The following is a 23,174-nucleotide window of genomic DNA, read 5'->3' as shown; positions in this document are numbered from 1 at the left end:
GCAGCTATTCCCTCCGCAAGGCTATTAAACAAGCTAAGCGTCAGTACAGAGACAAAGTAGAATCTCAATTCAACGGCTCAGACACAAGAGGCATGTGGCAGGGTCTACAGTCAATCACGGACTACAAGAAGAAACCCAGCCCAGTCACGGACCAGGATGTCTTGCTCCCAGGCAGACTAAATAACTTTTTTGCCCGCTTTGAGGACAATACAGTGCCACTGACACGGCCTGCAACGAAAACATGCGGTCTCTCCTTCACTGCAGCCGAGGTGAGTAAGACATTTAAACGTGTTAACCCTCGCAAGGCTGCAGGCCCAGACGGCATGCCCAGACGGCATCCCCAGCCGCGCCCTCAGAGCATGCGCAGACCAGCTGGCCGGTGTGTTTACGGACATATTCAATCAATCCCTATACCAGTCTGCTGTTCCCACATGCTTCAAGAGGGCCACCATTGTTCCTGTTCCCAAGAAAGCTAAGGTAACTGAGCTAAACGACTACCGCCCCGTAGCACTCACTTCCGTCATCATGAAATGCTTTGAGAGACTAGTCAAGGACCATATCACCTCCACCCTACCTGACACCCTAGACCCACTCCAATTTGCTTACCGCCCAAATAGGTCCACAGACGATGCAATCTCAACCACACTGCACACTGCCCTAACCCACCTGGACAAGAGGAATACCTATGTGAGAATGCTGTTCATCGACTACAGCTCGGCATTCAACACCATAGTACCCTCCAAGCTCGTCATCAAGCTCGAGACCCTGGGTTTCGACCCCGCCCTGTGCAACTGGGTACTGGACTTCCTGACGGGCCGCCCCCAGGTGGTAAGGGTAGGCAACAACATCTCCTCCCCGCTGATCCTCAACACGGGGGCCCCACAAGGGTGCGTTCTGAGCCCTCTCCTGTACTCCCTGTTCACCCACGACTGCGTGGCCACGCACGCCTCCAACTCAATCATCAAGTTTGCGGACGACACAACAGTGGTAGGCTTGATTACCAACAACGACGAGACGGCCTACAGGGAGGAGGTGAGGGCCCTCGGAGTGTGGTGTCAGGAAAATAACCTCACACTCAACATCAACAAAACTAAGGAGATGATTGTGGACTTCAGGAAAGAGCAGAGGGAACACCCCCCTATCCACATCGATGGAACAGTAGTGGAGAGGGTAGCAAGTTTTAAGTTCCTCGGCATACACATCACAGACAAACTGAATTGGTCCACTCACACTGACAGCGTCGTGAAGAAGGCGCAGCAGCGCCTCTTCAACCTCAGGAGGCTGAAGAAATTCGGCTTGTCGCCAAAAGCACTCACAAACTTCTACAGATGCACAATCGAGAGCATCCTGTCGGGCTGTATCACCGCCTGGTACGGCAACTGCTCCGCCCTCAACTGTAAGGCTCTCCAGAGGGTAGTGAGGTCTGCACAACGCATCACCGGGGGCAAACTACCTGCCCTCCAGGACACCTACACCACCCGATGTTACAGGAAGGCCATAAAGATCATCAAGGACATCAACCACCCGAACCACTGCCTGTTCACCCCGCTATCATCCAGAAGGCGAGGTCAGTACAGGTGCATCAAAGCTGGGACCGAGAGACTGAAAAACAGCTTCTATCTCAAGGCCATCAGACTGTTAAACAGCCACCACTAACATTGAGTGGCTGCTGCCAACACACTGTCATTGACACTGACCCAACTCCAGCCACTTTAATAATGGGAATTGATGGGAAATGATGTAAATATATCACTAGCCACTTTAAACAATGCTACCTTATATAATGTTACTTACCCTACATTATTCATCTCATATGCATACGTATATACTGTACTCTACATCATCGACTGCATCCTTATGTAATACATGTATCACTAGCCACTTTAACTATGCCACTTTGTTTACTTTGTCTACATACTCATCTCATATGTATATACTGTACTCGATACCATCTACTGTATGCTGCTCTGTACCATCACTCATTCATATATCCTTATGTACATATTCTTTATCCCCTTACACTGTGTATAAGACAGTAGTTTTGGAATTGTTAGTTAGATTACTTGTTGGTTATCACTGCATTGTCGGAACTAGAAGCACAAGCATTTCGCTACACTCGCATTAACATCTGCTAACCATGTGTATGTGACAAATAAGATTTGATTTGATTTGATTTACAGGTCTTATGTATCAAAAATTGAAATTGTATTTTTTATATTAGATAAAAGTAGTGCTGGGCGATATGGCCAAAATATCATATCACGGTTGTAACGGTTTTCTGTAAAAGACAGTCGGACCAAAATGCGGCGTGGCTGTTGCTATCCATGTTTAATGAGACAAAGTAAACACGAATCAAATACAAAAACAATAAACGTAACACGAAAACCGAAACAGCCTAACACTGGTGCTAAGTAACACACGACAGAAAAAGGACATAAGGACAATCGCCCACAAAACCCAACACCAAACAGGCTACCTAAATATGGTTCCCAATCAGAGACAATGACTAACACCTGCCTCTGATTGAGAACCATATCAGGCCAAACATAGAACTAGACAAACTAGACATGTAACATAGAATGCCCACTCAGCTCACACCCTGACCAACCAAAACATAGAAACAGATAAAGCAAACTATGGTCAGGGTGTGACAGTACCCCCCCCCAAGGTGCGGACTCCGGCCGCAAAACCTGAACCTCCTAATGGGGAGGGTCTGGGTGGGCATCTGTCCGCGGTGGCGGCTCTGGTGCTGGATGTGGTCCCCACTTCACCATAGTTTTAGTCCCCCACCTTGTCCGCTTCCGTGGCCTCCGAACCATGGCGACCCTACTTAATGACCCCACTGGACTGAGGGGCAGCTGCTCGGGACAGAGGGGCAGCTGCTCGGGACAGAGGGGCAGCTGCTCGGGACAGAGGGGGTCTGGCGCCTCTGGGCAGAGGGGGTCTGGCGCCGGCGCCTCTGGGCAGAGGGGGTCTGGCGCCTCTAGGCAGAGGCGAACTAGACATGTAACATAGAATGCCCACTCAGCTCACACCCTGACCAACCAAAACATAGAAACATACAAAGCAAACTATGGTCAGGGTGTGACAACGGTATTTAAATTTAAAAAATGACGGTATGACGGTATTTGACAGTATTTGATGTTTTTAAATGATAACATTTCTAAATTTGCTTTAGAAATAGTGCATGACTTCAGGGTGGCAACACATACATTCTAAGTGATTTCAATGGGCCTTTCTCCATTCTGATTGTTTTATACTATTCAATTCAACTTCAACCCCAAAATATTTTTTTGCATTTTCTTACATTTCTGCATTTCCTGCACTCATTTGAGATAATTTCCACACTGCCATGCAGGGCTGCACGATATGGGCAAACAATCTTAACCTTGTTTTGAACCAAATGTTCCAATAGCGATTAGACTTATGATTTCATCCACCTCTGGCCTGCTCGCCTCCCTACCACTGCAAAAAAACTGTTCGCTGCTCTGGCCCCCCAATGGTGGAACAAACTTGGGTGAAATGTTTTAAGGAATACATGGAAATAATCCCTCTCACCCCCTCCCTGAAAAGATTTAGATGCACTATTATTCTATAGTTATGACTTAAATAAATGTATGATTTAGAGCAAAACACTGGGCATGGAAATAGAATGATTATTCTATAGTTATAATAGTATGATTGTGGGCACTTCGAATAGTGTTGTTTCACATGAAAACAAATGTAAATTCCAGGGAGGAGTTATTGTGATAGGGTAGGAACCAAAGTGTTGATAATTGTTTCCTAGGAGACCCTATAATCTTTGGCTACATTGTCTGTTTTCTCTTAGCTACATCATGTACATCATGCTTCTTGTATTCCTCTTTGATTTAAGGTTAGGTATTGTTGCACAAACAACATGCTGATTTAGGTCTATACCATCACTGGCATTATGGTCAATGCAGCACATGCATTGATCATAACAGGCTGTATAACTATGTTTGCTCTGACTCTGTACATTTATTAGCGATTAGCATTATCGGCTAACAAGATTTAGGCCCAACTTGCTCAGAAAAGACAAACTAGCTGTTTGCGGATGTAAGCAACACAAACTAATAGTGTAATTATAGAACACTACTGGATTTATATGAAGAAGCAAAGTGAAAACAGCATTGTTATCATCAACATTGTTGCATGTGCTGCATTGACCATGCAGACTGAACACACACACACACAATCACAAGCTCATATGTTCAACGTTTGTTCCATCCCCGAGCCCAACTCAGGAGAAGACTTGATATGTGAATGCGTATACAGTTTGGCTGTTTAAGAAGGAATGCGAAATTGAGCAGGAATGGGAAGATTTGAATGACCAATATCTAGTACTAGCTGAGTGACCTCAGATACCCCCCTCACCCCCAACACCCACACAGGTTGGCCCCCCATTAAGGCCAATCTTCCGAAGAACCTCTGTGAAGTCAGACCATTTAATTATTCTGTGACTCCCTCCCCATGGGTTACTGCAGCCAGTGTTGCCAGCACTGTTGCGCCCTGAGTGGGGGTACTCCACCTGTATTCCCACCGGCTAGGTACGAGGTCGTCAAGGTTCTCATTAGCAGCTTTGAGAAAATCCTTGTATATTATGCTTACCCATCCGGGGGCTATGGCTTTTGGACCTAGCCTGACTCAGACTCTTGAGGGGGCCGTGCTGCTTTAGTGGGTCTCTAACCACGTTCACATTTCTGTCATGGCTGTGTAGGCTACTTGCCTATAACGGATAAGGACTTCTCCTTTCTGGGTGGGTCGCTCAGGTCGGTGTCTAGGATATAGGGTTTGTTCTGTTCCATCATGATAGGACAAAAATAAACAAACAATATTTTTATTTTAAAATGTATATCTTTATCCGTCTTTGTGCTACTTGACCATATGACTGGGCAGTAGTCCAGGTGTGACAAAACTAGGGTCTGTAGTACTTGTTTTGTTGATAGCGATCTCAAGAAAGCAGAGGTGCACTTTATTATGGACAGACCTTTCCCGATCTTAGCTACCGTTGCATCAATATGTTTTGACCATGACAGTTTACAATCCAGGGTTACACCAAGCAGTTTAGTCTCCTCAACTTGCTCAATTTCCATATTATTCAATACAATATTTAGTTGAGGTTTAGGGTTTAGTGAATGATTTGTCCCAAGTACAATGCTTTTAGTTTGTGAAATATTTAGAACTATCTTATTTCTTGCCACCCATTCTGAAACTGACTGCAGCTCTTTGTTAAGTGTTGCAGTGATTTCACTTGCTGTGGTAGCTGACGTGTACAGTGTTGAGTCATCAGCATACATAGACACAGGCTTTACTCAGTGCCAGGTCATTAGTAAAGATTGAAAAAGTAAGGGGCCTGGACAGCTGCCATTGGGAATGCTTGACACTACCTGAATTATGTTGGAGAGGCTTCCATTAAAGAACACCCTCTGTGTTCTGTCAGACAGGTAACTCTCAATCCACTATATAGCAGGGGATGTAAAGCCATAACACATACGTTTTTCCAGCGATAATGTCAAAAGCTGCACTGAAGTCAAAACAGCTCCCACAATGTTATTATCAATTTCTCTCAGCCGATCATCAGTCATTTGTGTAAGTGCCATAAATGTTGAATGCAATTCCCTATAAGCGTGCTGTAAGTCTGTTGTTAATTTGTTTACTGTGAAATAGCATTTTATCTGGTCAAAGTTTACTAAGGTTTGGTAACAGGTGGATTGGTTGGCTGTTTGAGCCAGCAAAGGTTGTTTTTCTTTTCATGGGGAGTGGAATGACTTTTGCTTCCCTTCACGCCTGAGGGCGCATGCTTTCCTGTTGGCTTATATTTAAGAGATGGCAAATAGGAGTGGCAATATAGTCCGATATCTTCCTCAGTAATTTTCCACCCAAGTTGTCAGACCCAGGTGTGTGTTCTGTATGTGTGTGTGTGTGTTTGTGTGACAGATCTCAGCTCAGTAGGTGTTGACAAATGAATGCTTGGCCTCCATCTAGCGCTACCACCACCGTGTTCCCCCAACAGAGAGACCACTCTTGTTAACTTTAAAACTGCATTCATCATCAGATGACATCTACACATTACAGTTTTATCCACCCCGACCGTTGTGGAACATTGTGCTACCATGGCAACCCATCCCGCACACCCCATCTCCATTACCCAGCATGCTTCACTCTGCAGCAATCTAAACTCACCTGGAAGAACTCTCTTGGGGTAAGCTTCAGTCCTTGAACCAATGGCCCTCCTTCTCAATAGACCGTACTTTAATTTAAGAAGCAGAGTTACAAGGGGAAACACAAATCTACTAGCGTGAATAACAGTTTAGCTAACATTTCACTCCTTTACTCCGAGTGGAATGTTGGCTAAACAGCCTGGTACACGGCTACAAATCTACAGCGTGATGACATTTACAGTTACATTTACCAGTGTGGGGTATGAACAAATGTATGACTATCTGTCTCTTATATCAGTCCTTAGGCCTAGCAGAGTCACTGATTTCGTCATTGCCTGCTGCTTGTTCAAGCCACAGGGAGCACACATGACATGATTACTGCTTTATTGAGTGTTGTGTGCCTGTGGCCGGCAGGTGGGGGAAATCCAGTGTGTAAATGAATGGTGTTATGAAGAGCCATTTTATTTGGCCCAATGTGACTCTTCTCAAACAGGGCTTTTATTGGTTGAGTCATGTCATGATGTCATGAAGCAAAAGGGCGGTGGCTTGTGATATCAGACCATGCAGTGCGTTCATGAATCCAGAGAAAGAAAGTTGTTTTTGGAGACTGCTAATACTATCCTCCCATTTTGATTTTCATTTTGATAGGAAAATCACTCCATAAACTGTTGTAAACTGTCTCTCAATTTGTTATTGTGATGTGGCAGCCTGAGTTGCTCTTGGAATTGTGCTGTTATGTCAAATTTTGTAACTCTTCAGCTTTCGACCAACCAGGTTGTTAATGTAAAAGTGTCTGTTACCAGTGACTTACAGTTGAAGTCAGAAGTTTACATACACTTAACTCGTTTTTCAACCACTCCGCAAATGTTTTGTTAACAAACTATAGTTTTGGCAAGTTGGTTAGAAGTTTACATACACTAAGTTGACTGTGCCTTTAAACAGTTTGGAAAATTCCAGAAAAGGATGTCATGGCTTTAGAAGCTTCTGATAGGCTAATTTAGATCATTTGAGTAAATTGGAGGGGTACATGTGGATGTATTTCAAGGCCTACCTCCAAACTCCGTGCCTCTTTGCTTGACATCATGGGAAAATCAAAAGAAATCATCGTAGACCTCCGAAAAAATTCATCCTTGGGAGCAATTTCCAAACGCCTGAAGGTACCACGTTCATCTGTACAAACAATAGCACGCAAGTATAAACACCATGGGACCACACAGCCATCCTACCGCTCAGGAAGGAGATGCGTTCTGTCTCCTAGAGATGAATGTACTTTGGTGCGAAAAGTGCAAATCAAACCCAGAACAACAGCAAAGGACCGTGTGAAGATTCTGGAGGAAACAGGTACAAAAGTATCTATATCCTCAGTAAAACGAGTCCCATATTTACATAACCTGAAAGGCCCTTCAGCAAGGAAGAAGCCACTGCTCCAAAACCGCCAGAAAAAAAGCCAGACTACGGTTTGCAACTGCACATGGGGACAAAGATCGTGCTTTTTGGAGAAATGTCCTCTGGTGTGATGAAACAAAAATAGAACTGTTTGGCCATAATGACCATCGTTATGTTTGGAGGAAAAAGGGGGGATGCTTGCAAGCCGAAGAACACCATCCCAACGGTGAAGCACACAAGTGGCAGCATTATGTTGTTGGGGTGCTTTGCTGCAGGAGGGACTGGTGCACTTCACAAAATAGATGGCATCATCAGGATGGAAAATTGTAGATATGTTGAAGCAACATCTCAAAACATCAGTTAAGTTAAAGCTTGGTCGCAAATGGGTCTTCCAAATGGACAATGACCCCAAGCATACTTCCAAAGTTGTGGCAAAATGGCTTAAGGACAACAAAGTCAAGGTATTGGAGTGGTCATCACAAAGCCCTGAGCTCAATCCTATAGAAAATGTGTGGGCAGAACTGAAAGAGTGAGAGCAAGGAGGCCTACAAACCTGGCTCAGTTACACCAGCTCTGTCAGGAGGAATGGGCCAAAATTCACCCAATTTATTGTTGAAAGCTTGTGGAAGGCTACCTGAAACGTTTGACCCAAGTTAAACAATTTAAAGGCAATGCTACCAAATACTAATTGAGTGTATGTAAACTTCTGACCCACTGGGAATGTGATGAAAGAAATAAAGCTGAAATAAATTATCCTCTCTACTATTATTCTGACATTTCACATTATTCAAATGAAGTGGTGATCCTATCTGACCTAAGACAGGGAATTTTTACTGGGATTAAATGTCAGGAATCTATTTGGCTAAGGTGTATGTAAACTTCCGACTTCAACTGCAGCTGGCTAAATAAAGGTTAAATCAATGTGTTTCTCAGTGGGCTCTGTCACACTCCTTACCCTGTTCTGTCCATTAGGCATTCGGTTAGAGGAGTGCCTGTGAGCGTACCACAGAGGCTAACCAGGGACCAGAGAGGAAATGGAATTATGGGAGCCCTGGCTGGGCTGACTTGGCCTTGGGCCTTATCCGGTACCTACTGTACCCACTGTATCCTACACACACACACACACACACACACACACACACACACACACACACACACACACACACACACACACACACACACACACACACACATACCCCTCTTGAGGTAAGCAGTACCTTAAATCCCGCCATAGTGCTTATCTGCTTTTTTTTTTTTATCGCAATAAAGAACCAGGATTGATCACACACACACCATACTGCTGTAGGGGTCCCGGCGCTTAACAACGTTAGTAACGGATTTATCTCCCATTCATAGCTGACCTGTCCCTATTTAATGCTGAGGAAAGCCATTAACTAGTGATTTGATGTGATCCTGACAGCACACTAGCAAGCTTCAGTTAATTCATTAAGAGCTGCTACTTAGCTTTCAGCATCCTCCCATAGGCATGCACTGCACAAAGGGCTAACTAACATCACCATCCACGATCAGTAGCCTTTAGCTACTGTAGCCAATGATAGGACATCCCTTGGTCCTTGAGGCTGATTGAGATGAAGTACTTGGCAGATTAATGAATATTTGATGAGGGTAGTCATCTTCTGTGTGTGAAGTGTTTAAAGGGCCATTTAAGGTGGCTGGTCCACCGCCTGAACGAGAGATGGAGGGGCAGGGACCCATGTAGGGTTGAATGGCGGGAACCCAGTTACCAAGATTTCCCGGGATTTGCCGTCCAAAACCACTCCCTTTTGCCGGGATAAATAACTGAGAGAAACTGGTAAATTACAATCAATGATTTATATGAACAGCATGGCGTGAAATGGAACTGTTAAATTATATGCAATGTCTAAATCTGGCTTCTCTATGGCCTCTGCATGATGAATTGACGCTCAGGGTGGTGACAGACAGCCCATCTCAGTATGGAGCGCAGATCACAATGCATGTAGACCTATCATCTCATAATGATAATTTGTTTTTCTTTGACAGGTAGGCCTACATTTGCTGTAGAATATCCTATGCTACTGTAGCCTAATATAAAGACTTAATGTGTTTCTAATGTACCCATCTCCATCTGGCTTTCAGGGGTCACCTTGTTTTTAACTGTAAAGATGATTTAATATTTTATTGCAGCTGCAGAGTTTTAAAACAGCTTATCTGTAACGCACTGGGCGTAGTGGGTGCGGAGTCAGGCGCAGGAGGCAGAAGGTACAGAATAGCGCTTTATTACGCACAGGAAAAATAGTACTCTGCCAAGATACTGGGCGCACATACACAAATGCCCAAAACCAGGACCTAACCAGTCCGGAGGGAAAACCCAAAAAACAACACGCACTACCACACAATAACACAGTGGGAAAGAAATAAGCCTGCACAAAGAGCAGGCGGGCCTACCGGCTTAAATAGCCCAAATAAAACCTAAACCAGAAACAGGTGTTACTAATCAGACATAAACAACAGAAAAGGGAAAAGGGATCGGTGGCAACTAGTAGGCCGGTGACGACGACCGCCGGGAGCGCCACCCGAACAGGAAGAGGAGCCACCTTCGTTCGTTAGAGTCGTGACACTATCACTCGAATATTATTACTTTAAATCTGCGCACGCATGAGCAGTCTCTCACAGTCTTTCTCTCTCTCCATCAACTCCATTCAAATTGCATCCAAAATAGATCATCCTGTTCTAGATTGATATGCCCTATATGTAGATGTCCTAGCAGTATTAGGCTTTTATTTAGCTAATTAATAATGGGTTATGCATAATAAGCTTCTAATTTATAGCCTGTGTCTCTTGCGCAATATGCAAGCACCTGTGCTCCCCTGGCCTCTCCTTAAAAAACGCTCCTTAGCTCTTGGAGTCCCATGCAGGAAAACCTAGACTAGAATAGCTTGCTGGACATTATTATTTATTTTTGCATGTCTTATACCAATAGACTTCGAAGAGGGACGCAAGCTATTTTTTCCTGAATGTTGAATACAGCAGCCAATAGCAGTTGAATACAGCAGCCAACTCACAGGTAGTTTGAAAGAAGAGTGAACGCACGATGGCGGTAGATTATAGCAGTTATTATTATAACTATGTATTTAAATTAAAAACTTTAAGGGGTAGATTAGCTGTGATATTGCAAATAGATTGTAGCTTCCATCAATGTAATTGCCTGCATCATTTCCAATCGCACACATATTTGTTTTGTAAATATATATTTATATATGTATGTATATATCCTCTCTATTGTTATTTTACTGCTGCTCTTTAATTATTTGTGACTTTTATTTGAGATTGTTTTTACTTATCTATCTTTTACGTATTTTTAATATATTTTTAAAACTTTATTTATCTTAAAACTGCATTGTTGGTTAAGGGCTTGTAAAGTAAGCATTTCACTGTAAGGTTGTATTCTGTGCATGTGACAAATCAAATTTGATTTGATTTACTGATGTCATAAGGTGAATGCACCAATTTGTAAGTCTGCTAAATGACTTAAATGTAAATGTAATGTACTGTACATAGTATATATACACATCTAAAATATATTTTCCTTTATTATTTTCCACCAACCCTACCACCCCTTCCCTAATTGGAGCAAACTAATGAACAACAATACTTAGGCTACTACTTCCAGCTTATACGTACTACATACATTTTACGGACACAGTCAAGCGATGGGGATGGTCGCCTCGCTTCGAGTCTTTGGCAAACTATGAAGTATTTTGTTTTTTTAATGTATTATTTCTTACGTTGTTACCCCAGGAAATCTTAAGTCTTATTACATACAACCGGGACGAATTATTGGATATAAGAGCCATGTCAACTTACTAACATTACGACCAGGAATATGATTTTCCCGAAGTGGATCCTCTGTTTGGACCACCACTCAGGACAATGGATCTAATCCCAGAAGCCGACCCAATACAACGGTGCCGCAGAAAGGGCAGACGGAGCGGCCTCCTGGTCAGGCTCCGTACACGTGCACATCGCCCACCGCTCCAGAGTATACTACTCGCCAATATCCAGTCTCTTGACCACAAGGTAGACGAAATTCGAGCAAGGGTCGCCTTCCATAGAGACATCAGAGATTGTAACATCCTCTGTCTCACGGAAACATGGCTCTCTCGGGTTATGTTGTCGGAATCAGTTCAGCCACCTTTACCTTCTCCATGCATCGCGCCGACAGAAATAAACACCTCTCTGGGAAGAGGAAGGGTGGGGATGTATGCTTCATGATTAATGACTCGTGTTGTAATCATAACAAGATGCAGGAACTCAAGTCCTTCTGCTCACCCAACCTAGAATTCCTTACAATCAAATGCCGACCATATTACCTTCCAAGAGAATTCTTATCAGTTATCTTTACAGCTGTGTACATTCCCCCTCAAGCAGATGCCCTCAAGGAACTTCAATGGATGTACCAGTGACTAGAACCATTCAACCAATGCTGGTCTGACCAATCGGAATCCACGCTTCAAGATTGTTTTGATCACGTGGACTGGGATATGTTCTGGTCAGCCTCAGAGAACAACATACCGGTTGATGTCTCAATCGTATCTTGCTTGTTTTGTCCAGCAGAGGGGGCTGTTCGCTATATCAGCTTCATTCACTCTTCTTCTTCTAACTACTTGCTCGCGCTAGTTTTAAAGAAAACCGCTGTGGAAAACTTGGCCAGAAGCTAGCAAGTGGCAAGGGAATCCACAACATCACCACAAACAAACAAACTTACACTTGTTTGAGATACTAGCTAATGATGTTATAATGTCACAATTTATTATATAGATAGATAGATGCTCTGCTTTATAAGGTTTTAAATAGGTTATGCTAGCTAATATTAGCCCTGTCAACTAAGTTATCTAGCTAGGTTAGCCAGCTACTGTCATGGTAATTAGTTTAAAAAACGTTCACATGTAAACATGCAGTGGACTGGCTATTTTGAAAATATGATTATATTAAATTAATAGAAGGAATGAAGCAACAATGCTAGCTAATATTAGCTATTGTCGACTAAGTTATCTAGCTAGGTTAGCCAGCTACTGTCATGGTAGCTAGGTTAAAAAACGTTCACATGTAAACATGCAGTGGGTGGGCTATTTTGAAAATATGATTATATTAAATTAATGCACAATTAATTATGAGAATATTTATTTGTAGATTACAATTTTAATGGTTTGGCATTATAAGTAGTGTGAAAATATATTGACATTTTCATGGATAACATTAGCATAATGAAGAGTGAAAGAGAGAGGAGGAAAGGTAAAGATATGATTACAGAGCCTGCCAATTTATATTTTTTGTTGTTGATAAAATACAAAAATGAGGCAAGCAATGGAAACTGTTAACCAAAGTATTTGATCTAATAGTGTCCTATTTATTATTAAAGATTGGAGAAGGAGAAAAAAAAATAAGGGAGAAAAAAAAATAAAGGAGTAAAAAAAATAAGGGAGTAAAAAGAGTGAAGCGAGGAGAGTGGAAGAGTGAGGTGGAAAGGTAAAGAGAAGGAAAGGAAGAAAGAGCAGGAAGATGAGTGGAGAAAGATTGGAGGAGAAGAAAAAGTTAAGAGAGTAAGAAGAGTGACACAAGGAGAGTGAAGAAGAGCAGAGAGAGGAGGTACAATGGCTCTTTCCAAGAAACGGAAATGCCATTTTAATGACAAAGTGATGAGAGAATTTCCATTTATACGCTCAGGTCAAGACTATAGAATGGTTAACTGCACCCTTTGTAATTCCTCTTTTTCAATTGGCAGTGGCGGAAGAACGGCAGTGGTAGAACATCAACAGACGAAAAAGCATAAAGCCTCTCTGATTGGCCGTGTTGGTATGCCCTCTGTCACCACATTCTTCAAGAAGGTAGAGCCTTCCCAAGAAGAATATGATTTAGGTGTGCAGTCTTTGCATACCACACTATGCGACACAATCATAGTTATTACAGATCTGTGGACTGCACCGCACAACTGACACGAAAGCTTTATGAGCCGAAGTTTACATGTGCTAGGACACACTGTGAAGCCATAGTGAGTAACGTGTTAGCACCATGGGAAACTACTTTGGTAACACAGGACCAAGACCAGGTTGAATTTGTGTCCCTGTCCATTGATGCGTCCAATCATGGACATTTTAAAGCTGCTGCCAGTAGTAGTCAGATATTGTAAGATACAGTATATGGTGGCAACACATCTGTGGAAACAATACTGCATGATTTTGTTGAATTGAAAGGAGAAACAGCAGAGGAGATTGCAGCTGAGGTCCTGGTGGTCATCCAAAAATGTAACCTGCAAAACAAAGTTGTGACATTCTCTGCCGAAAACACAAATACCAACTTTGGAGGACTGAATAGGCTGGGGGGGGGGTCAATGTCCATACCAAAGTTAAAAATGCTGTGCAGCGGGAGGTGATTGGCTTAGGTTGTCCAGCCCACATCATTCATAACACGGCCAGAACAGTTTTGGATATGATTCCCCTTGATGTTGAGTACCTGCTCACAAAGATATTTTCATATTTTCACCGTCAGAATAGAAGACTGAAGAGCTTTTGTGAGTTTGTTGGCCAGAAGTACCATAACATTTTAGGACACAGCAATGTTTGCTGGCTGTCCCTGCTCCCTGCTCTAGAAAGAGTGCTGAAAAGGTATGTGCCATTGAAATCCTTTTTTCTTTCTGAAGATAAATGCCCTGTTGTCCTGTGAGCAATGTTCAAAGATCCACTGACTGAACTTTGGCTGGCCTTTGTCCATGGAAACTTGACCATATTCAGTGACTCTAGTCAAGATGCTGTGCTGTGGAGTCAGCTGCAATTCTGAGAAACATTGAAGCAAAATTGACTGCAAGATGTGATGACAACTTCATTCCAGTTTTAGTCAGAGGACTTCTGAGAGAGCTAGAGGAAATGGAGCATTGTCTAAAGGGAGCTTTCTCAAAACATCCCAATCATTCTTCACTACGGCTGTGAACTACTTGCAAGCATGGGGAAAGCACACAGATAATCTAAAATATTTACATTGACTCCTTTTAAAAAGGCAACCTCTCTCTCTCTCGCTCTCTCTCATAAGGAATTCCAGCAGTGATGTCAGAAACTGCTGCAGTGTTCAGTGTTTGATGCTAGTCCCTGACTGCTGTAATGGAACCTATGCAGATCTAGCTGACTGACGCCCTGATGCAGCACTTTAATTGTACAGCATTCCAGTTTTTTTCAAACACCTGTAATTGCCATTTCCTGCAATCTAGAGAAAAAAATAGCCTTATATAATAACAAAAAGTTATATATAGTGCGGAAAGTATTCAGACTCCTTGACTTTTTCCACATTGTGTTACGTTATAAAATTTAGGGGGGTGAAAAAATCCTCAGCGGGTCGAGAGTTTCAAGCTCCTTGGTGTCCACATCACCAACAAACTATCATGGTCCAAACACACCAAACAGTCGTGAAGAGGGCACGACAATACCTTTTCCCCCTCAGGAGACTGAAAAGATTTGGCATGGGTCCCCAGATCAAGATCCAGAAGACAGCACTATTTGGTAAAAGACCAAGTCCATATATTGGCAAGAACAGCTCAAATAAGCAAAGAGAAACGATAGTCCGTCATTACTTTAAGACATGAAGGTCAGTCAATCCGGAACATTTCAAGAACTTTGAAAGTTTCTTCAAGTGCAGTTGCAAAAACCATCAAGCGTTATGATGAAATTGGCTCTCATGAGGACCACCACAGGAAAGGAAGCCCGAGAGTAACCTCTGCCGCAGAGGATAAGTTCATTAGAGTTAAATGCACCTCAGAAATTGCAGCCGAAATGAATGCTTCACAAATTTCAAGTAAAAGACACATCTCAACATCAACTGTTCAGAGGAGACTGTGTGAATCAGGCCATTATGGTCGAATTGCTGCAAAGAAACTACCACTAAAGGACACCAATAAGAAGAAGAGATTTCCTTGGGCCAGAAACACAACCAATGGACATTAAACTGGTGGAAATCTGTTCTTTGGTCTGATGAGCCCTCAACCCAATTGAGATGGTTTGGGATGAGTTGGCCCGCAGAGTGAAGAAAAAGCAGCCAACAAGTGCTCAGCATATGTGGGAACTCCTTCAAGACTGTTGGAAAAGCATTCCAGGTGAGGCTGGTTGAGAGAATGCCAAGACTGTGCAAAGCAGTCATCCAAGCAAAGGGTGGCTACTTTGTAGAAAATAAAGAATAACCCCTGAAGGTGTGTCCAAATTCTTGACTGGTACTGCATATATCATTTTTTAACAATTATTATTATTTTTATTGTGGCGCAACCAATCCACAAGGTGGCCCAGCTCCTCTCTTACATTCTTTAGCGAGAACCCTGGTATTAACTAACAGATAAAAAGGACCAGTACAAAAGCCTATATGGCCAAGACCGGAGTCATATAACCTGAGTTTACAAAACATTTAGGAACACTTTCCTAATATTAAGTTGCACCCCTTTTTTTGTCCTCAGAACAGCCTCAATTCGTCTGGGCAATGGACTCTACAAGTTGTCGACAGCGTTCCCCAGGGTGGCCCATGTTGACTCCAATGCTTTCCATTGGTGGATAATTATTGATACACACAGGAAACTGTTGTGTGTGTGAAAAACACAGCAGCGTTGCAGTTCTTGACACACTCAAACCAGTGCGCCTGATACCTACTACCATACCCCGTTCAAAGACGCTTAAATATTTAGTCTTGCCCATTCACCCTCTGACTGGCACACATACACAATCCATGTCTCAATTGTCTTAAGGCTTAAAAATCCTTCTTTAACGTGTCTCCTCCCCTACATCTACACTGATTGAAGTGGATTTAACAAGTGACATCAGTAAGGGATCATAGCTTTAACCTGGATTCACCTGGTCAGTCTATGTCATTGAAAGATGTTTCGTATACTCAGTGTGTACAGGGCCAATGCGATTTCTGTCTGATCGTTCCGAGAGCGCTACTTTCTCCTCCGTAGCCGCTGCGAAGTGAAAATCAACACTGTTTATTTCGGATAGTTTTCAGATAGTTTTCAAAACTTATGAAGATACCACGAGAAAGCAGATATGCAATTTGTTGACACCACAACACAGTACATACATGGATACACATATATCCATAATGCCAATCAATAAAAATGTCTGTTAAATTCGCTGTTGTTTTGCTTGTTTTACAGCGGGACATTTCATAGGGAATTGTCAGAGGCACTCTCGTATTGTTACATCACCAACATTTTGAGAATAAGGCGCTAACATGGTAGCCATTCTAAAACCTGGCCAAACTCTCTCTATGGCTCTAGTCAAGACTAGGCTGACTCTCTTTTTCTTTTTGATAAACTCTATAGTATACAGTCTTTATATTCTTACAACTGGAATAGTTCTATTAGTTACTGGCTACTTCCAAATGTAATCGAACCACCTTCTGTCTCCACCTGAAATGGTCAGAGCTGGCAGTCTCTGTAGCAAAAGTGTTGGTACTGTAACAATAATTGATGAAAAGGTCAATTGAGGTTTCCATAGAGAAGCCTACATGTTCCTCCCCAGCCTCAGATGTGATCCCCATACTACACTAACTATAAGGGCCAAGTCCCCATAAAACCAACGTCAGCAAAATAGACACCCGATATTCTGCTTTCTCTACTCCATCCTGTCTCTATATTCCCTTCTCTCTCAGCTCTCTCTATTCTTTCTCCTTCCTTCCTCGTTCAATTCCACCTGGAACCACCTTCTGACTGGTGTTTTTTCAATGATGACCATTCTCTTTGCACATCTGTAGTGTGTGTGTGTGTGTGTGTGTTGGCTGGCGAAATATGTGCTAGGGAATGAAAAACATGTCTTCAGAGAGAACTAGAGCTCAGACGATAACAAAGCAGCAGCCATGTGGAATCTGTTGCTCTGAGGAGGCGGTGTTGGATTTCTCAGCCTCTATCCCTCTGTGTCATGTATGTGTAGGCCATGCATGTGTACAGTAGTATTTCAAGTAGTTTTTGGCCTACAGATGGACATTTTGGCCCCGTTTTATTTTCTCTGTAAGTCTTTGTGTGCCTGTTGCATGATCCCACAGGGCTCACACTGGTTGAATCAACGTTGTTTCAGTGTAATTTATCAACATATTGTGACGTGGAATCAACTTGGAAAATACATAGGATTTTTTTTTAGAGTCATCAACCAGTACTGTTTTCATCTCATTTCAAGCAGCATTGTAAACATTGAAATTAGGGGTAAAACTTCAACTTAAATACTGTACATTGACTTGACATGATTAACAGGTTGTTACATCAATCTAATTTCAAAATAATCATCAGAACTATGTATACATTAAAATTGCGTTACAAATTCCACATAGAAAGATTTTTTTTTTTTTATATAATTTTTATTCAACGTACTATGTATTGGGGTGGTTGGAATTATGTTGCATTTCTGATTTGATTAGACATAGTGTTTTATTTGACCTTGTTTCAATGTTGATAGTAAAATGGTATGTTTGAATCAACGTCATTGTTTCAACATCATGCCATCAACCTAAATAAAGAGGTGTATTGAAATGAAATGTGAAGCCACAGTCCAATGATTTCTGCCTTAACAGTGACTCCTACTGGTGTCTGAAATGTAATGCACATCAGTAAGAATGAGTCCATCCAAATGCCTTCCTCTACCGTCTGCGCTCTGCTTAGCTTTGGAAACAAGCTGTGTTTGTTTCAGCTGAGCTATCATGTCAACACATTTAGACATTGATCAGCTTCCATACTCATGTGTAAACTACTTAAATAACATTGAATAGTTGAAAGTAACTCCTCTGACTTTTCTTACACAAGCTGTATGTGAAAGTAAATTCAGAGTGAGGTTGGTTTATGTAGGCTACATTGACATCTGATTTGCCCAACGAAGGGCAACATCATTTCAACGTGTAGCTAGGTATACTATCATTCATCCATGGTTGATTGGCTCATTGAAAGTATCTACCATTAGCCCTATAAATTGGATATTGTCTTGTATATGAAGGATGGTCAGTGGATTTTAAATGTTATTAATATGTTGGATTCACGTCTCTCATCTCAACCACAAATCTTTAAAGTTTGATTTGATTTAGTGCTATTCTTTAACTTAGATTTTTGGTTGAGATGGAGAAATGAATTCAACATATCAATTAATAATTTGTAAAAAAATATATTTAAAAAAATGGATATTGAATTGTGAACACAACCAAACATTTGAAGGAGATGTGTCTTCTGCTTCGATAGTATACAGTGCCTTCAGAAAGTTCACACCCCTTGACTTTTTCCACATTTTATTGTGTTACAGCCCAAATGTAAAATATATATCTTTTTTTGTCACTGACCTACAACCAATCCCGCCTAATGTAAAAGTGGAATTGTGTTTTTTGACATATTTACCAATTTAAAAAAATGAAAAGCTGAAATGTCTTGAGTCAACAAGTATTCAACCGCTATGTTATGGCAAGCCTAAATAAGTTCAGGAGTAAACATTTGCTTAACAAGTCACATAAAAAACTCAAAAAAAGAAACTTCCCTTTTTCAGGAAAATTCGTAAAAATAAAAATATCTTCACAGATCTTCATTGTAAAGGGTTTCCCAACACTGTTTCCCATGCTTGTTCAACGAACCATAAACAATTAATGAACATGCACCTGTGGAACGGTCATTAAGACACTAACAGCTTACAGACGGTAGGCAATTAAGGTCACAGTTATGAAAACTTAGGACACTAAAGAGGCCTTTCTACTGACTCTGAAAAACACCAAAATAAAGATGCCCAGGACCCCTGCTCATCTGCGTGAATGTGCCTTAGGCATGCTGCAAGGAGGCATGAGGACACCTCAGACGGCACTACAGGGAAACGGGACGGACAGCTGATTGTCCTGGCAGTGGCAGACTATGTGTAACAACACCTGCACAGGATCGGTACATCCGAACATCACACCTGCAGGACAGGTACAGGATGGCAACAACAACTGCCCGAGTTACACCAGGAATGCACAATCCCTCCGTCAGTGCTCAGACTGTCTGCAATAGGAGGAGAGAGGCTGGACTGAGGGCTTGGAGGCCTATTGTAAGGCAGGTCCTCACCAGACATCAAAGGCAACAACGTCGCCTATGGGCACAAACCCATCGTTACTGGACCAGGCAGGACTGGCAAAAAGTGCTCTTCACTGACGAGTCGCGGTTTTGTCTCACCGGGGGTGATGGTCGCATTCATGTTTATTGTCGAAGGAATGAGCGTTACACTGAGGCCTGTTCTCTGGAGTGGGATCGATTTGGAGGTGGAGGGTCCGTCATGGTCTGGAGCGGTGTGTCACAGCATCATCGGACTGAGCTTGTTGTCATTGCAGGCAATCTCAATGCTGTGCGTTACAGGGAAGACATCCTCCTCCCTCATGTGGTACCCTTCCTGCAGGCTCATCCTGACATGACCCTCCAGCATGACAATGCCACCAGCCATACTGCTCGTTCTGTGCGTGATTTCCTGCAAGACAGGAATGTCAGTGTTCTGCGATGGCCAGCGAAGATCTCAATCCCACTGAGCACGCCTGGGACCTGTTGGATAGGAGGGTGAGGGCTAGGGCCATTCCCCCCAGAAATGACCGGGAACTTGCAGGTGCCTTGGTGGAAGAGTGGGGTAACATCTCACAGCAAGAACGGGCAATTCTGGTGCAGTCCACGAGGAGGAGATGCACTAAAGTACTTAATGCAGCTGGTGGCCACATCAGATACTGACTGTTACTTTTGATTTTGACCCCCCTTTTGTTCAGGGACACATTATTCCATTTCTGTTAGTCACATGTCTGTGGAACTTGTTCAGTTTGTCTCAGTTGTTGAATCTTGTTATGTTCATACAAATATTTACACATGTTAAGTTTGCTGAAAATAAACGCAGTTGACAGTGAGAGGACGTTTCTTTTTTTGCTGAGTTTAGGTTCCATGGACTCACTCTTGCATGGACTCACATAATTTTTGAATGACTACCTCATCTCTGTACCCCACACATACAATTGTCAGTAAGGTCCCTCAGTCGAGCAGTGAATTTCAAACACTGATTCAACCACAAAACCAGGGTTTTCCAATGCCTTGCAAAAAAAGGGCAGCTATTGGTAGAAGCAAACATTGAATATCCCTTTGAGCATAGTGAAGTTAGTAATTATACTTTGGATGGTGTATCAATACGCCCAGTCACAAAAATATAAAAGAGTCTTTCCTAACGCTGTTGCCAGAGAGGAAGGAAACCGCTCAGGGATTTTACCGTGAGGCCAATGTTGACTTTAAAACAGTTACAGGATTTATTGGCTGTGATAGGAGAAAACTGAGGATGAGTCAACAACATCGTAGTTACTCCACAATACTAACCTAATTGACAGAGTGAAAAGAAGGAAGTCTGTATAGCAGGGGTGTGGAACTCATTCCACGGAGGGCCTAGTGCAGGATTTGTCAACTAGGTTTGGCCCCGGGCCCAATTTTTTTCTGAGCTAATAGTCGGTGGGCCAGAACATAATTAGTATATAATATAGCACAATCAATTGGCCTACACTACAAATTAAACATGTTTTTAACACATCTGATTAGTACATAATAAACTCAGTGACAAGAACATAATAATAACATAAAATCACCATGTCTCAATTATTATTTTTGTCTATTTCTATGTGCATTGATCGATGGGGAAAAACAGGTCTACGTAGCTTACTGTAGCCTACACTATTGTTTTTAACATCAACATTCATTCAGAACAATTAGCCTGATAGCAAGAGAAAATGTTGTATCAAAAGAAAGGTGGATAAATGAAAATCGAAGTTTCAGGGAAGAATATACAGAGAGGTGTGTGTTCATCTTACCATCTTTTCCCAATGCCAAGCCAGTGTGTCTTATGACTCTAAGCATGGAACTTTCAAAGTGGACTTCCCGCCCCAGAGAGGCCAGACACAGAAACATTGAAGCGTTAGCTGCAAGCTACACACACAGTTTTTTGGCTGACAAATTCTATCACTTAAACAGGTTAAATTTGCAGTTACAAGGAAGAAGGAAAACAGTTGTGGACATGGTGAAAAACTTGAGGCCTTTACTAGGAAGCTTGAGTTGTTTGGTTTGGACTTGTCATCTGGAAGGCTACTGCACACTGAAGAAAGACAGGCAGAGGGATCAGACAACTTCTCCACCAGATCTGAATACTACAGCATGCACAAGGATATCATTCTGTTTGTACATGATCCTCTCACAGCCCACCCAGGTGAAGAATTATCCTCCCTTGCCAAGAAAACAATACCGTTGCTGGATGAGGCTGCAATTCAAACTGAGCTGATTGAATTCCAGACATCGAGCCACTTCAAATCAAATCAAACTTTATTTGTCACATGCGCCGAAAACCACAAGTGTAGACTTTACCATGAAATGCTTACTTACAAGCCCCAACCAACAGTGCAGTTCAAGAAGAGTTAAGAACATGTTTACCAAGTAGACTAAAATAAAAAGTAATAATAAAAAGTAACACAATAAAAATAACGAGGCTATATACAGGGGGCACCAGTACCGAGTCAGTGTGCGGGGGTACAGGTTAGTTGAGGCAATTTCTACATGTAGGTAGGGGTGAAGTGACTATGCATAGATAATAAACAGCGAGTAGCAGCAGTGTACAAAAGGGAGGGCGGGGGGGTCAGTGTAAATTGTCCAGTGGTGATTTTATTAATTGTTCAGCAGTCTTATGGCTTGAGGAGCCTTTTGGTCCTCTGGTATCGCTTGCCGTGCGGTAGCAGAGAAAACAGCCCATAAAATTGTCAGAGACTGGAGTCTCTGACAATTTTATGGGCTTTCTTCTGACACCGCTTATTATATAGGTCCTGGATGGCAGGAAGCTTGGCCCCAGTAATGTACTGGGCTGTTGCACTACCCTCTATAGCGCCTTATGGTCAGATCCCGAGCAGTTGGTCATGGTCTTGGCCAAGAGGTCTTGGCCATTGTGGAGAGGTTGGGGTCTGTTTGATTGAGTGTGTGGACAGGTGTCTTTTATACAGGTAACGAGTTCAAACAGGTGCAGTTAATACAGGTAATGAGTGGAGAACAGGAGGGATTCTTAAAGAAAAACTAACATGTCTGTGAGAGCCGGAATTCTTACTGGTTGGTAGGTGATCAAATACATATGTCATGCAATAAAATACAAATGAATTAGTTAAAAATCATACAATGTGATTTTCTGGATTTTCACAGTTGAAGTGTACCTATGATAAAACATTACAGACCTCTACATGCTTTGTAAGTAGGAAAACCTGCAAAATCGGTAGTGTATCAAATACTTGTTCTCCCCACTGTAGGTGTTCCTTTTCTCCAGGTGAGAAAGGGCAGTGTGGAGTGCAATTGAGATTGCCTCATCTGTGGATCTGTTGTGGCGGTATGCGAATTGGAGTGGGTCTAGGGTGTCCGGGAGGCTGCTATTGATGTGAGCCATGACCAGTCATGCCGGAGTCGCTTCTTCACTGTTGACGTTGAGACTGGTGTTTTGCGGGTACTATTTAATGAAGCTGCCAGTTGAGGACTTGTGAGGTGTCTGTTTCTCAAATTAGACACTCTAATGTACTTGTCCTCTTGCTCAGTTGTGCACCGGGGCCTCCCACTTC

The 23,174-nt window shown here is 42.4% G+C and overlaps 1 protein-coding gene across 1 annotated transcript in view; it reads left to right on the top strand.

Moving 5' to 3' along the window:
• Nucleotides 1-2,817: 2,817 nt before the first annotated feature.
• The window catches only part of LOC135561156 (rho GTPase-activating protein 44-like), a 32,877-nt gene continuing 12,520 nt past the window's right edge, over nucleotides 2,818-23,174 (top strand). Inside the window, exon 1 of the mRNA XM_065002287.1 lies at nucleotides 2,818-2,972. Within this exon, the coding sequence (XP_064858359.1) occupies nucleotides 2,818-2,972 (155 nt within the window). The remainder of the gene's footprint in view (nucleotides 2,973-23,174) is intronic.

Source organism: Oncorhynchus nerka, linkage group LG16, assembly GCF_034236695.1.
Source record: "Oncorhynchus nerka isolate Pitt River linkage group LG16, Oner_Uvic_2.0, whole genome shotgun sequence".
In the NCBI taxonomy this organism is placed as follows: Eukaryota; Metazoa; Chordata; class Actinopteri; order Salmoniformes; family Salmonidae; genus Oncorhynchus; species Oncorhynchus nerka.
Note: the sequence above shows the minus strand (reverse complement) of the source record. Positions and strands in the feature narration are given on the sequence as shown.